This window comes from Rutilus rutilus, assembly GCF_951802725.1.
Source record: "Rutilus rutilus genome assembly, chromosome: 20".
NCBI lineage: Eukaryota > Metazoa > Chordata > Actinopteri > Cypriniformes > Leuciscidae > Rutilus > Rutilus rutilus.
In genome coordinates, this window is record NC_140225.1 from 2,475,818 (window position 1) to 2,490,835 (window position 15,018).

Here is a 15,018-nt window from a genome sequence, read left to right on the forward strand (position 1 = left end):
AAGGCTAGAAAGGTTTTCACGAGATCCCCTCCAATCATAACAGCCCTTTGCAATTCAGATCTCGCTTTCAGACATAATATTGTTGGGACCCACAGGCAGGCGGCTCTAGAGAAACACGAAACTCGTGGAAACATGAGCATTTGTAATTATATAATTATATTTTTTTAGATTTTTTTTTTTAGAATATTATATTATATAATATTAGAGTCAGTGTGAAGCTACTTATGGATGTTGTCAATCTGTCAAAATATCTGTTCTGTTCTGTTCTTGCATGCATGATTCAGGCCAGTTTGAGCATCTTTATCTGTTTATCAGAGTGAAACATTAAGTTTACAGCCATGGAGTGCATGGAAGATTTTTAAAGAAAAGTGCATCCAAAAATAAAAATATGGAATATTGGAAATATTATCCAAAGTGATTTTTCTTCTTCCTTGAAACACAAAAGAAAGTATTTAGTAGAAGTTCACGCTGCTCTTTTCCATTGAACGAAAGCAGAAAAGGTTTAATTCTTGCTGTAACGGAATTGATTATGAGATTAGTGAAAAACAATGTCGTTTGGCATCATTCATTTCAAACATAATATGGGTTTGGAACGACATAAAGGTGAATGATGACAGAATAACTGTTGTTTAGATACATTTTCTGTTCAAAAAGTTTCCTTAGTCCACATAGTTTAGTGTGTGTGTGTGTGTGTGTGTGTGTGTGTGTGTGTGTGTGTGTGTGTGTGTGTGTGTGTGTGTGTGTGTGAAGTAATTTTCAGCTGGCTTGCGTCTCTCTGAGTGAACAGGAAGTGCGTCGAAACCTTTGCCAGAACTTCAGCAGAACTGCAGCTGCTAAATTTAAATGCAATACGAAGGGTTTCTTTTGTTTGCCAAATTCCCCTGAGCTCGAGTCCCTAACTTAACAAACAACACCGGAAAACATTCCTATCTCCATCCATCCATCATCCATAAGATCCGCCAACATTTCTGCAGAGGTCTGAACCAGTGTTATTTTAGTATAACTGTATTTTAATTTCAGTTTTATTTTTATTTCAGTTAGTAATTTTAGTAGACTTCAGTTAGTGGCCAAGGCAACATTTCTAATTTTCATTTTACCTTAAAGTCCCCCTGTAAGTCAATAACTGTATCCCTTAAAACTCATCTTTGATCACCAAAATGACACATTTAAAAGTTTTTAGTTTTTTCCTTAAAATATATTGTATGTAACTCGACACCCTTGCCTCATTTGGTATGCGTGGTTCTATGAATATGCAAATGAGCCCCGCCTCCACTCACTCACTCAGCTCAGAGATCCACTGGTTGACGATCACACGTTGATCTGATTGGTTACAAGGTAGTTTGTGACGTCAGAAACACCAGCGATTTCAAAGCGTGTGTTTGAGACTGTCTTTGGTTCACTGCAGTTTAAAGGAGGAAATACTCAGCAATGGTGTCGACTTATGAATTTACACATGCTTTGTCTTAAAGCATATTAAAAACACCACATAGACACATAAACAACATTTAAAAACCTGATTTCCACCACAGGGCGACTTTAGCTAAGCGTTTAATCTAACATTTAATAAAAATAAAATATCAGCTTTATTTTATTTGTGACAAAAATGTGTTTTTTAGATGCACTTCCCTGCTGACAGCTCTGGTGTGAACATCATGTTGTTGTGGGCACACAGAGAGCTGAGCTTTCTCTCACTCTCGTCTTAACTGTGGTGTTAAAAAGCAGAGAGGAAAAGACTTGTCCATCGAACTCTCACTTCCTCAAACGCTCTGCCGTCACTGGAAGAGTCACGATATGCATGCGTGTGTGAGTGTGGTGAAGCGTCTCCAGACGAGGATCTGAAGCGGATTCCTCTCACATTCCTTTTTCCTCTTTACGAGCTCCTCAGCATTCAGTCGTGTGTGTGTGTGTGTGTGTGTGTGTGTGTGTGTGTGTGTGTGTGAACTTTGAAGCACTCGTGAGCGGCCAATGGGAGGCAGAGCAAAGCAGAAGTGTGTTTGGAGAGGGACTCTCTAATCGACAAAGGTAAACACACATGTTTCTCTCAGGGCTTTTTTATTATGCCAATATTGATTGAAGGCTGTGTGTGGCGTTTAAATTGTTTGTCAGTAATTATTAATGGTGTTTGTAAAGTCAAACATCTGTTTCTGTTGCACATACATGGTGGTTTTCATATACTTTGAGGAACTGATCAAACCTTTTTATGCTGCAGACATGAATGATGCCTCAGTTCATGTGTCTAGTTGAGAAAAGATGTGTTGTTACTTAACTTAAAGCTGATTAGATGCACCGTTTTCACCTGATTGACCATAAATCGGGTGAAAAACGACCAGACCAGACCAGAGATGTTAAACGTTGCAACATCGAGACAGTTATTGAACTGAATTGAAACAACGCTGAACTTAATTGAGCTGTATTTTACTTAGGCTATATTGAGCTTAATTTACACTGTAAAATGAACAGTGAGTCATGGTGACATGCTTTTACATTACTTTAACTCATCAAAATAATTTAAGCAATTTCAACTGTTCATATATATTTAAGTCAGTGTGAAGTATAGCCACTTTGATTAAACTAGTTTTTAAGTTTGAAATACATTTTTTATTTTTTATTACAGTGTAGCTGATATTGAATGTCTCATAATTGATGAGTTTTATAACATTAACACTTTTTTTATTTTTTTTTATTAATGTGAAGTTGCTTTGAAACTGTATTGTATAAATTTTGTCTTGATCCGAATTAACCAGAAGTTGAATTCTTTTCACTTGAGCAACCACAGAGGTAAAGTACCTTTGACTTTTGCTTGGGCACCAGATATTCTAGTTGTTTTTGTAGACACTTTTATAAACAAACCACACAGATATTTCCCATATACTTCCTTTTTTTTTTCATCTGCTTGATTGTTTCATCTTTTCTCTTAGGGAATCGTCACAAGCATGTGTCTTTACTGAGACTTGTGACCGTTTCCTTCCCTTTTGAGGGGAGAGCAGACCTTTAGTGTTCTCTGTCGTGTGTATCACTGTTAGCCGTCTACTCGAGCTGAACTAGACCGTGTTCATGACAGATGGTGGATGCTGAGTCTCAGTTGTGGTTGTAATTGACCCTTCGCAGGGAGTTTGATTGACAGGCGATCTGACCAATCATAATCCGCCGAATCCGCCATTTTTGTCCTACAAAGCAGTCAGGAGAGTTAGTAGATTAACGGAGTGTCCTGACGTCTTTCCGCGGTTAAAACAACATTCCTTCTGATGTTCATTCATGTTTATTTGATGCTATAAATGAACTAGAAGGAAGAGATGATCGGTTCACGAGCAGCTTTAACTGAGCGATCTGTCAGACACATTAAAGAGCCACAAAACTGTATTAATTGTTTAAATTTCTTTAAAAAATGACCAAATTTGAGACTTTGTTTCATATCAAAAGTACCCTGGTCTGTCCTGTGTGTCAGTGTGTTGTCAGTGTCCTCTCTCTGCTCCACGATGTGTGTTTCACTGTGTGAGAACATGTGTGGCGTGAGAGAGGCGTGGCTTGTCGGACATAGCAACAGTAACTAAAGGGGGCGGGTCTTTGCGAACGGCCAATTGGAGTGCGGTTGTGAACAGTGATGGGTTCGCGTTTGTACGGTCATTTCAAAGATGTTCTCCACTGTATTTTTTTAATTTATGCTGCTATTCCTTATTTTAAATATCTTCTTTAATGTTCCACAGAATGAGGGGGAAATCATTTTTAGGTGAACCAATCCTTTAGCACTGGGGTCCCAGACAGCATCATAGTGTCGGTGTGTATAGAGATGAGTCCCAGCTTAGGACCCCAGTATTATGCCTGATCTGAAGCTGTTCTCGCGATAACTTCTTGTAGCTAACGTGAGCTGTTTTAGCTTTAAGTGGTAGCTTTATGTAGCAAGCTGAATCCCACTGCCATGTACAAGATAAAATGAAAGCAGTTTGTCTAGCAGTTTTCTGAAATGTATTCATTTTGCAGAGACACATTTACTGTTTGTGACCAAGTTTATGTTGAATCGTTTTAATAAATCAGGCCCATTGAAATATTAACTTAAAGGAGAACTCCGGTCAATTTTAACATTGAGCTCATTTTTTTGTACATTTGGAGTGCTGTCAATACAGAGAACAACAACAAAAATCGGGGTTGCCTACACCGAGTTATTCTATTTTTAAAATTTGCACCCTGTTGACTTCAATGGGGCAAGTAGTAAACCTGCTTTTAGCCTCTTAACATCCTTGATGTGTCATTACAAGTGCACAGGAAATGTGAGTGATTCCTTCTGAGTGAACACTAGTGAATCTGACTGCAGTAGATGTGAAAGATATGTATAAAAATGATGTTATTTAAGCCAGCGCAAATACCTGTGTTTACATCCTGTTTTCGGTTGAAGTCCAAAGTAGTCGATTGCCGAGTTCACGCGCATAGGTTTAGTTGCTATGATCACGCGCGTGAACTCGGCAATCGACTACTTTGGACTTCAACCGAAAACAGGATGTAAACACAGGTACAAAATGTACCAAATGTACAAAAAAATTAGCTCAATGTTAAAATTGACCGGAGTTCTCCTTTAAAGGGATACTTCAACAATTAGCATTAAGCTTTGTATCCCTCCCCCCTGTCCCCCTGAGAGAGATTTCTGTATTGTGTGTCTGGAAAAAAACCTCAGATGATGCAAAAATCATCATTTAGTTCATCGGAGGCTTTTTTGTCCAGAGGCGAGAGACTCCAGCCAGTAGGAGGAGCTTCAACCCGCCCATAGGGGGATCTCACGATAAAACGCTGTCTTTTCAGTTTCGAGTCGACTAGTAGCCTAGTTGTATCATTTCTCCCTATACGGCCCTCTGTAACCGGTAGGCGTGGCTTGGGAGGTGGCCTCATAGGGCAGCGAAGCAAGTGCATTCTGGGAGTTGTAGTCTTTCATCCACATGAGCCAAATATACATTTTCTGGCTTTTCTCAGTCTAGAAGGCACCAACTTCTAAAATAATTTCACATTTCTACTACATAAATGACCCAATTTAAATACACACTCATCTTTCCAGCGGTGAAATATCCCTTTAAGATCTTGTGGGCGCTTCAAGTAAATACCTTGTCAAAAGGGGTCGGGTGACACAAAGGTTTTGTTAATCTCTGCTGTGGTCGACCGCTTGATAACGTCACTCGAGCAGCTCCTCTTTTCTCTCTAGAAAACATTCTTCATCTGCTCTTCATTAGCTCAGCGTAATTTATGGTGAAAGAAAGAAGATAAAAAAATAATTTTTCTTGCCTTACATATTTAAGATTTCCACACATGCTCAGACTATCCACCTTATTTTGCAACTCGGAAGTAAATACGAATGCTGGACGCAACGTGCGCCATTTCATCAGATTTATAACAATGATCTATACACCAACGCAGGAGAATATACATCAATATGTTTCTAAATATGCGATCTGTTAATTTTATCGCGATTTCAAAATAAAAGTTTAAACCCTCGCTCTGAGTGTGCATGTTTTGATGTCCACATTTTCTTGTTCAAGAAATTACATTGGTTGTAGCATTTCTATCATTAAGAAGTGGCCAAATATAAAATCTTACATGAAAAATAGAAATCAGTGACATAAACTTTCTATTTGCCTCCTTTTTTCGGAGGTCAGGTTTTGTCTCAGTGATGGTCTAGTCTGAGCTCTCGGTTCTCACACTCCTGTGAATCGCTGTAATTTCTCCCTCGTGAGTTTGTGTGTTTATGTTTGAAAGATCAGCGAGAGACTCGTTTAACGGCACTGCAGCTGTTCTCACTCTGCACACGGGACGGATTCTGCATTCGTCGCAGAGAGGCATTGTGGGAAACGCATTTAAACGAAGAGCCAATCAGAGCTGCAGACAAAGAGTTCATTTGAGAGTGTTTCCACTGATCCGTCCCCTTCCAGAACAACAGACCAGTGTGTTTCGTTGACTTGACGTGTGGAGGTTTTGGTTTTATTCTTGTAGGGCTTGTGCTTTGATGTTTTTGGGGCTTGTAATTTTCTGATGGCTTGTTGTTTATGCATTTGAACTCATTAACTCATTTCAGCTAATCTTGCAGTCAGTTTTACTCAGCCAGAGGAATGTTTCATATTGTGTTATTTATTATAAAACTCCTAAAACTCTTTAGGGTTCCTGCAAATAATACTAATTTAAGTTAATTTAGGCCTATATATAATTTCTTTTTTTTATTATTGGTTTAATATTTATATTTAATATTAACTTTAAAGTGATGGTTCTTTTTAAAACTCCATAGCAAAAAAAATATATACAGTATATACAAGCAAATATTTCTTAAATATATACATGCATATGTGTGTATTTATATGTACAAATTAATTATACACCGTACACACACATATATTACGTAAACACAAACTTTTAATCGCGACTAATCATTGTCCAGCACTAATATATCTGTGGCAGATGTAAACATCTGTTACAATGGTAGTTTTGAATAAAATTTAAGTGTAAAATGGAAATTTTTTTTAAATATTTTAAAAGTAAAAAAAGTTTTTTTTACAATATTTACTGATATGGAATTTATTAAACTCTTAACTCTTTTTATTGTGCATTTCCTGATGTGCTATTTAAAAAACAAACAAAAAACATTTAAGTTATGTGTAAAATTAAAGTGTAAATAAAATGTACAATTAAAAATAAATAAATAAGTAAATTAATAAAGTATTATAATATTTATTGAAATGGAATTTATTAGACTCTTAAAGTTGATTTTTAAGAGTTTTATTTTAATTTCCGTTCAATTTTAATTTCAACTATTTATAAAAAAATACATTAAAGTTTTGTGTAAAATTAAAGTGTAAAATGTACAAAAATGTACAATTTAAAAATAAATAAATAATAAAAAAGTACAATATTTATTGATATGTAATTTATTAAACTCTCTTAGTTGTTTTTATTGTGCATTTCCTGATGTGCCCGTTAGTTTTAAATTAAAATATTTTTATCTTTTTTTAAATTACATTCAAGTTTTGTGTAAAATTAAAGTGTAAAATGCATAAAAAATTACATTTAAATGTAAAAAAAAGTTCAATATTTAATGATATATATTCGTTTCCCGATGTGCCCATTAGTAGTCGTTTCTCAGCAGCTGTATTGCATTTGACACGCTGATCACAGGGAGATTTTACAGCTGAACCACGTGACAGCAGCTGTCATGGGTCATTATTTGTTTACAAAAACACCATTGTGAAAGTTTGCATGTCAGATGTCCAAGTTCCTCTCATGGTTTATTATCCAGACTTAGAGGTTTAACCAGCAATCTGTTCTCAACAGGTGCATCAGTGTCGGGAAGCTGTCGCAAGTGGAGTTTCAGACGGTCAGAGCCGCTTAACCAGGTCGAAGCTGCCAGAACGCCATGTGATTCTGAACAAGGACATTCAAAAACTCCTTTTAGCTCGTCCACTGATGAGGGCACTCAAAAGAGCGGCTCTGAATGGCATAAGGATGCTTTCGAGGGAGACAACTCTTCGGATTCTTCCCAAACTCACCGTTTGCGCGACACAGAGGAAAATCCTCGAACGCAATCATGCGACATTTTCAATTCCAGCTTCAGTTTCATTCAGCAGTCATTAGAAACTAGTGATTTTTTAGATGCGAGCACAAACAAACAATCTGAATCTGAATCAGTGGACAAACTGAAGTCTGAAACGTCAAACTCAGGTGTTTTAAAACCTCACGCTCACGTCAGCCAATCAGAGATCAGCTCTGTTCCAATTAGCCAATCAGGACCTGAGGTTTTCGCATTAAGACATTTGCCTGGCTCGATTGGTCAGTCAGTGCAACATAAAGGGCTGTTATTGGACCGAGATCTGTGGCTAGCAGACCTGGACATGCAGACCTCGTCTTCCATGACGTCTTACGCAAAAGAAAACATCCAGGACTCAGACTCTGGCTCTCTGGACACCGAAGTCACGTCTTCGCTCTCGATCGACTCGTCAGACTCGACCTCGGCCTCGTCGGTCACCTCTGGATACGAGAGCGTCACCGCGTCCGCAGAACAGAGTCGGGACGGCCTGAAAAAGAAGTACGAAGATGTTCTGCAAGACTGTCTGCAGAACAATCGCACAAACACCAAGGTATCAGTACGACACACACAACACTGTATGAGATCAAGGTTCAAGGGTCTTTTATTGTCATTCCAAACACATTTTTTACATGAAGGAACGAAACTTAAGTACTAAGGTCACCGGTCAAAACACAAGATAAAAACATTGACCAATAAAACATTAGAAACTAGAGTGTATGTCTAAGCATCTTCGTCAAAAAATTGCACAAAACTAGAATAGACAGTGCAAGAACAAAAACAGTGCAATAATTAGAAATAGATTAGGACATAAATAGTCAAATATTGTTACACATAAAATGTCTAAGTAATATCTCCATAATTATATGTCTACATTTTACTGGAGGATTAATATTTCAGTGTTTGCAAAATCAACTATTGCTCATAAAACTGCAAAAAAAGGCCTTTTACTTGTTAAAAAAAGTCAGACGAGACAAGGCATGTTGTGCAGCAGTTTTTGATCATGCTTATCATTTAGAGGCTTTCATTTTCATATAGCCTATATAAAAAATGTTTTACAATGTTTTCCCTCTTTAGATCGAGTCCATAATGATGAAGCTTCAGAGATTACAGCACAAAGCGGTTTTGGACGACGACTATGACACAGGTCAGACATGTTAAATGCTCAGTGCTTGTTAGATTAATTATTATTATAATGAAAGTTTGTTTCTCTAGCTAATAGCATGTGTATATTTAGTATGAATACTGAAACAGAATTGTTGATGGGAGAGAAGACAGAGTGAGCCAATCAGCAGTAGGGGGAGTGTCCATTCATGATGGGGAGGGACAGAGTGAGCCAATCAGCAGTAGGGGGAGTGTCCATTCATGATGGGGAGGGACAGAGTGAGCTAATCAGCAGTTGGGGGAGTGTCCATTCATGATGGGGAGGGACAGAGTGAGCCAATCAGCAGTAGGGGGCGTGTCCATTCATGATGGGGGAGGGACAGAGTGAGCCAATCAGGAGTAGGGGGTGTGTCCATTCATGATGGGGGAGGGACAGAGTGAGCCAATCAGCAGTAGGGGGTGTGTCCATTCATGATGGGAGAGGGACAGAGTGAGCCAATCAGCAGTAGGGGGTGTGTCCATTCATGATGGGGGAGGGACGGAGTGAGCCAATCAGCAGTAGGGGGCGTGTCCATTCATGATGGGGGAGGGACAAAGTGAGCCAATCAGGAGTAGGGGGTGTGTCCATTCATGATGGGGGAGGGACAGAGTGAGCCAATCAGCAGTTGGGGGTGTGTCCATTTGTGATGGGGGAGGGACAGAGTGAGCCAATCAGCAGTAGGGGGTGTGTCCATTCATGATGGGAGAGGGACAGAGTGAGCCAATCAGCAGTAGGGGGCGTGTCCATTCATGATGGGGGAGGGACAGAGTGAGCCAATCAGCAGTAGGGGGTGTGTTCATTCATGATGGGAGAGGGACAGAGTGAGCCAATCAGCAGTAGGGGGTGTGTCCATTCATGATGGGGGAGGGACAGAGTGAGCCAATCAGCAGTAGGGGGTGTGTCCATTCATGATGGGGGAGGGACAGAGTGAGCCAATCAGGGACAGAGTGAGCCAATCAGCAGTAGGGGTGTGTCCATTCATGATGTGGGAGGGACAGAGTGAGCCAATCAGCAGTAGGGGGTGTGTCCATGCATGATGGGGGAGGGACAGAGTGAGCCAATCAGCAGTAGGGGGTGTGTCCATTCATGATGGGGGAGGGACAGAGGAGCCAATCAGCAGTAGGGGGCGTGTCTATTCATGATGGGGAGGGACAGAGTGAGCCAATACACGGTAAGGGGCGTGTCCATTCATGATGGGGGAGGGACAGAGTGAGCCAATCAGCGGTAAGGGGCGTGTCCATTCATGATGGGCGAGGAGAGAGAGAGAGAGAGAGAGAGAGAGAGAGAGAACAAGAGGGACTCCATACTGTATCTGTGAATTTAGCCCAGTTTTACTGTATGTCCAAATAAGTCCACAGCTGATGACAGAAGACAAAAACTGTTTCAACACATTAATGTGGTGAGCAAACACACCCGAACACACCCGGCTGACTGTCCGTACTCAGCAATGGTGACCTCAAACCAGACCAAAAACATTAACTTGTGATTGCTCACTTCATAGCAAGAATATTTAGGCCTGTCACAATCGTGAATTTTGTGCTTACGATTAATTGTCATACAAATAATATCGATAAACGACTTAATTCTGTTTTGTTCATGTCTCTTACAGTGAAAGCCTAATATGTTTTTTTTTTTTTACTAATATGTTTTTTATGTACATAATAGAAAAATAAAAGTTATAATGAAAAAGGCCCTTATGATTGACTTTAATGCTGGACAACATAAATATTTATCTATTTAATTATATTTATCAATATTTCGCGGTCTGATTAAACCCACAAGCCTCCTATGAAGATCTTTTACTATCTTTTTGTACTGTATAATTGTGTTTATAACCGCATTTATCGGTTATCTCAAATAATTGCGATTAGATCAAATAACCATGATCAGACTATCAATTAAAAATGGCCACAGGCCTAAAATGATTGTTTTTACATCTCATGTGTGTTTTTTTAATTTTTTTATTGGCAATGCCACACAGTTCACCTCGTTTAAATCAGAGAAGTATTTTAAATTTGTGCACTGCATTTTCTTCTGAGTAGGATCACATTTGAAATGTTTATCTTTGCATGTGTGCTGTTTCACAGGCTATTTTTGAACAGTATTAGACAGCACTGTACAATATACATTATTTATAGTCCATAACTTCCATAAGTTCTGTGATTCATTGTCAAACTGCGCCATCTCCTGGTCATCATCAGCACAGTCTTCATGCAGCATCAGTGTGTCACGACTTATTTTAGTCTTAATTTCTGTATCCTATGCTTCATTAGTTACTGTACCTAAAAGAGTCCCTCTAGTCTTCGGCGTGTGATCTTGTAAAACTACTTCTTCTATTTGATCAGATCAGATGATTGACCTACATTAGTCAGCTGGAAGCCTTTTCCCCGTCTTTAGAGCCTGACAAACCTTGTGACTTACATAACTAACCCTGACTTTTCCCAGACCTGGTCTGATCCCTGATCTGTGTGTATGTGTGTAAAGTGGGTCAGTTGTGTTTGTTTTGTTTTGTGCTGTCTTCTACTGACACACACACACAGACATTTCCTGCAGAGTCTTAGTTGTAGATTAGGGTTTACGTGCTTAAATGTGGCTCTTTTTTTGTGGAAGATTGGGTTGTAATCAATAATAGATGAATAAATCTGACCGTCCGATTTTAATTATGGTATTTGGCTAGTTTTTGAGATTAAATAGTAAGTCAAATTTATTTATGTAGGATATTTAAACATGGCTAAGCTGACCAAAGTGCTTTACAAAGTAAAATTACATAACATAAAGCGACATAAAATAATACTCTAAAAACGAGTAACATTAATATGTAGAATGTTTGTTCAAAGTCATCTGGTCTTTAATAATGCTCTGAACATTTTAACACTTTAACATTATTTATACATTTTTAATGGAGGGTTTTGTATTTAGACAAAAAGTTTGTCTAACATTTTTTGAATGTTACATTGTTTCAGAAAACATTCAAAAGTAACATTCCGATATTGTTTGGAAAATGACTAAATGGAATGTTTCCTTAATGTTCACAAAACCAAACAAACATTTTTCTTTTTTTAAACATTCTAAAAACTGGACATTTTAAACGTTCAGAGAACATTCCGAAATAAAGTTTTTATAACTTACATGAACTCTAAGATACCTCTGTGTTTGTTATGAATAAATTATTTTGACGCAAGATATTTGCGTATTTTTTGTATTGAGTTTGACCTAAATTGACCGGAAACGGGTGTACATTTGTGTTTGGCTTGTGCTTGACTCCATCAAAGAAAGATTGCTGAAAGGCTTTTTTTGTTTGTGTGTTCAGCCGAGCGTTTTGGGAAGAAACTAGAGGAACTGCGGAGAGAGAGAGCGACTCTTAAGCCCGGTCTCCCGTCCAGACACCCTGAGGTCACTGGATTTCTGGAGCGTCTCAGGACAGCGGTGCACAGCGCCATCCACAGGACACACACGCACTGCAGGTCTGGACACATCAAAACACTTCATACCTTCATTCGTCGAGAGCTTATCTGTTCTGAGAACTTTCCTAACTGTTCAAATGTTTAGTTATGGTAATGTTTTTGATTGTCTCTTCTGCTCATCAAGGCTGCATTTGCTTGATCAAAAAGTGAAATATTAATTCAAATTAAATTCACTGTTTTCTATTGTAATGCATTTTTAAAAATGTAATTTATTCCTGTGATCAAAGCTGAATTTTCAGCATCATTACTCCAGTCTTCAGTGTCACATGATCCTTCAGAAATCACTCTAATATGATTATTATTATTATTAATGTTGACAATTTTTGTGGAAACTAGGATACATTTTTATTTTTCAGGATTCTTTGATGAATAGATTTATCTGAAATAGATATATTTTGTAACATTATAAATGTTTACTGTTTCTTTTGATCAATTTAATGCGTCTTAGCAGAGTAAATGTATTAATTCCATCAGATCTAAACATAGTATTTTCTAAATATTTACACTCAAGTATGATTGTAATCCATTCTTCTCAGTTAAATTCTGATTTCTAATCTGACTAGATGTTCTGTAATACTACAGTATGCTTCAGTATATTGTATTTGAAGGCTGGTTAGTTGATCTCAGCTCCAGAAATAAGCCTTTTAAACAGGAAAGCAAACAGGAGTGGCGTCAGTGTCTGAAAAGCACTTCCTGTTACGTATTGTTTCCATATGTTTATCTTTGTATATTTTGTCGGCTGTAGCTCAGAGACACTTAATATAATCAATGAGACACTGACTAGAAGTGACACAGATTCAGTGTTGTTGTGCTATTATAGTAATTATTCATATTTTCAGTTTGCTTTTATTTTTATATTTACAGTTTTCATAATACAGTTTTATAATAAAGAATTATTTAGTATTATTATTATTATTCATAATTGAATGTATATTAAATATAACTAATTAAAATATATTATAATATTTAATATTTATATATTATTTAAATATATATTAATAAATGTATTATTTTGAATTAGTTTTTATTTTATTTTATTTTATTTTAGTTTACATTTTAGCAATTGTGTTGTGGTTTTGTCATTTTTATTAGTTTAAAAAATATATTTCTATTAGGAATTAAAATAGCCCCACATCATCACATAGCCTTCACCATACCTAGAGATTGGCATGGGGTACTTTCCATAAGATCATCTCTCAATGCAAATCAAACTAGCTATTAGGCTAACTGAAATAAAAACCATGCCAATCTCTAGGTATGGTGAAGGCTATGTGATGATGTGGGGCTATTTTAATTCCAAAGGCCAAGGGAACTTTATCAGGATGCATAGTATCCTAAAAAAAAAATACTTAAAAATTAAAATCTGCCTGCCTCTATGGGAATTTAACATAGGGGTGTACTCACTTATGCACCATGTATTTTAAGGAAGAACATTTATTTATTTACAATACATTATTCATTCACAAAGAAAATTGGTGTCCTTAAAGGTTGGATTTTTCCTAATTTTTTTAATTAAGGCATTAAGTTCAATTTCCAAAAGATGATTTTTTATTCCTCTTTTTAGTCAACTTTAGCATGGGTGTCTAAACTTATACATAGCACTATATATATATATAATTATACACAGTACACACACATATATTATGTAAACACAAACTTTTATTTTGGATGCGATTAATCTTTTCACAGCCCTAATTTCAGTACTTCAATTTATTTTATTTCAGTTAGTTGCCATTTTCTAATTTCTAATTTTATGTTCTTAAAGTTTGTTTTTCATGTAATATTTCGATTTTATTTTATTTCAGCTTTATTTCAGTTACCATACATTATTTTAAATAGTTTTAGTTAACGTTAACAAGACATTTCTAGTCACGTTTTTCCGTGAGTGATCATAAATGCATTTTTTCAAACAGGCAAAACGGTGAAGCGAGTGACGATCAGGGATCAGGAAGCTCTCAGATCCGACCTCAAACACGGGAGAAACTGTTAGAGAAAAAACAGAGGATTCAGGTGAACACAAATATATGATCATCACTGATATATGATTATTAAGAGCATAACATATGCATATTGCTGTTTAACGTATTCCAGTACTGCAGTACATATGCACTAATAAGCTTTTGTTGCTTGAATGTTTACTGTGCTTTTAGTCGGACTGTGGATCTAGACTCATACTATTAAAGAGGATTTGTTATGTTTTTTTGTTTTTTCATGTTCAACTTTCTTTAGTGTGTAATGTTGAAAAAGGTTTCCTCCAGCGGGAGTTCTTCTCTATATCAGAGTCAGTGTTTCTTAACTCATCCTGAAACGCCTCCATTGTAGTCTTGAGTTTCTTCCGGGAACGAACACGTCACAATATTCCTCATTTAAATAATGAATGCGCAGAATAAAGGGGCGGGGCCTGGTTGAGTTAGTTAGTAGTGTGTTAAACTGGTGGTTATGGTAAGGGGCGGGACATTTCCCAAACACACTCGAAGCGCTCGACCAATCACAACACACTGATCCAGCCGACCAATCAGAGCACAGAGTGCTTTTCAGAAGGAGGGGCTTCATAGAGACAAGAACAAAACAGGGGTGCGTTTCCCGTACAACGTCAAGTACGATGTGTTGAAGAAATCAACTAGCCAGTCACGACTGTTTCCCTAAATCCCGAAAATTGGTCGTTCAACCACGTTGGTTAATGATGTCACGCACATGGTGGAGTAATAACTTCTTTTAATGAGTCTGTTTGAGATTGTATTAACGCTAGATGTTTTGCTATAAATGACGAACATGGCATCTGAGGACTATTTCTCATTTTTCTCAGTTATTTTTTAGTTAAGTTATTTTGCTTTATTTCCAGATTCAGTCATAGGCTCGTT

General features: G+C 37.3%; 1 protein-coding gene across 2 annotated transcripts in view; it reads left to right on the forward strand.

Annotated features, from left to right (window-relative positions):
• Positions 1 to 15,018, forward strand: part of disc1 (DISC1 scaffold protein) — a 59,521-nt gene that overhangs the window by 1,480 nt on the left and 43,023 nt on the right. For both annotated transcript variants that reach the window (XM_084391288.1, XM_084391287.1), the window contains exons 2-5: positions 7,300 to 8,102; positions 8,627 to 8,696; positions 12,004 to 12,157; positions 14,071 to 14,167. In XM_084391288.1, coding sequence (XP_084247414.1) covers positions 7,300 to 8,102; positions 8,627 to 8,696; positions 12,004 to 12,157; positions 14,071 to 14,167 — 1,124 coding nt within the window. The remainder of the gene's footprint in view (positions 1 to 7,299; positions 8,103 to 8,626; positions 8,697 to 12,003; positions 12,158 to 14,070; positions 14,168 to 15,018) is intronic.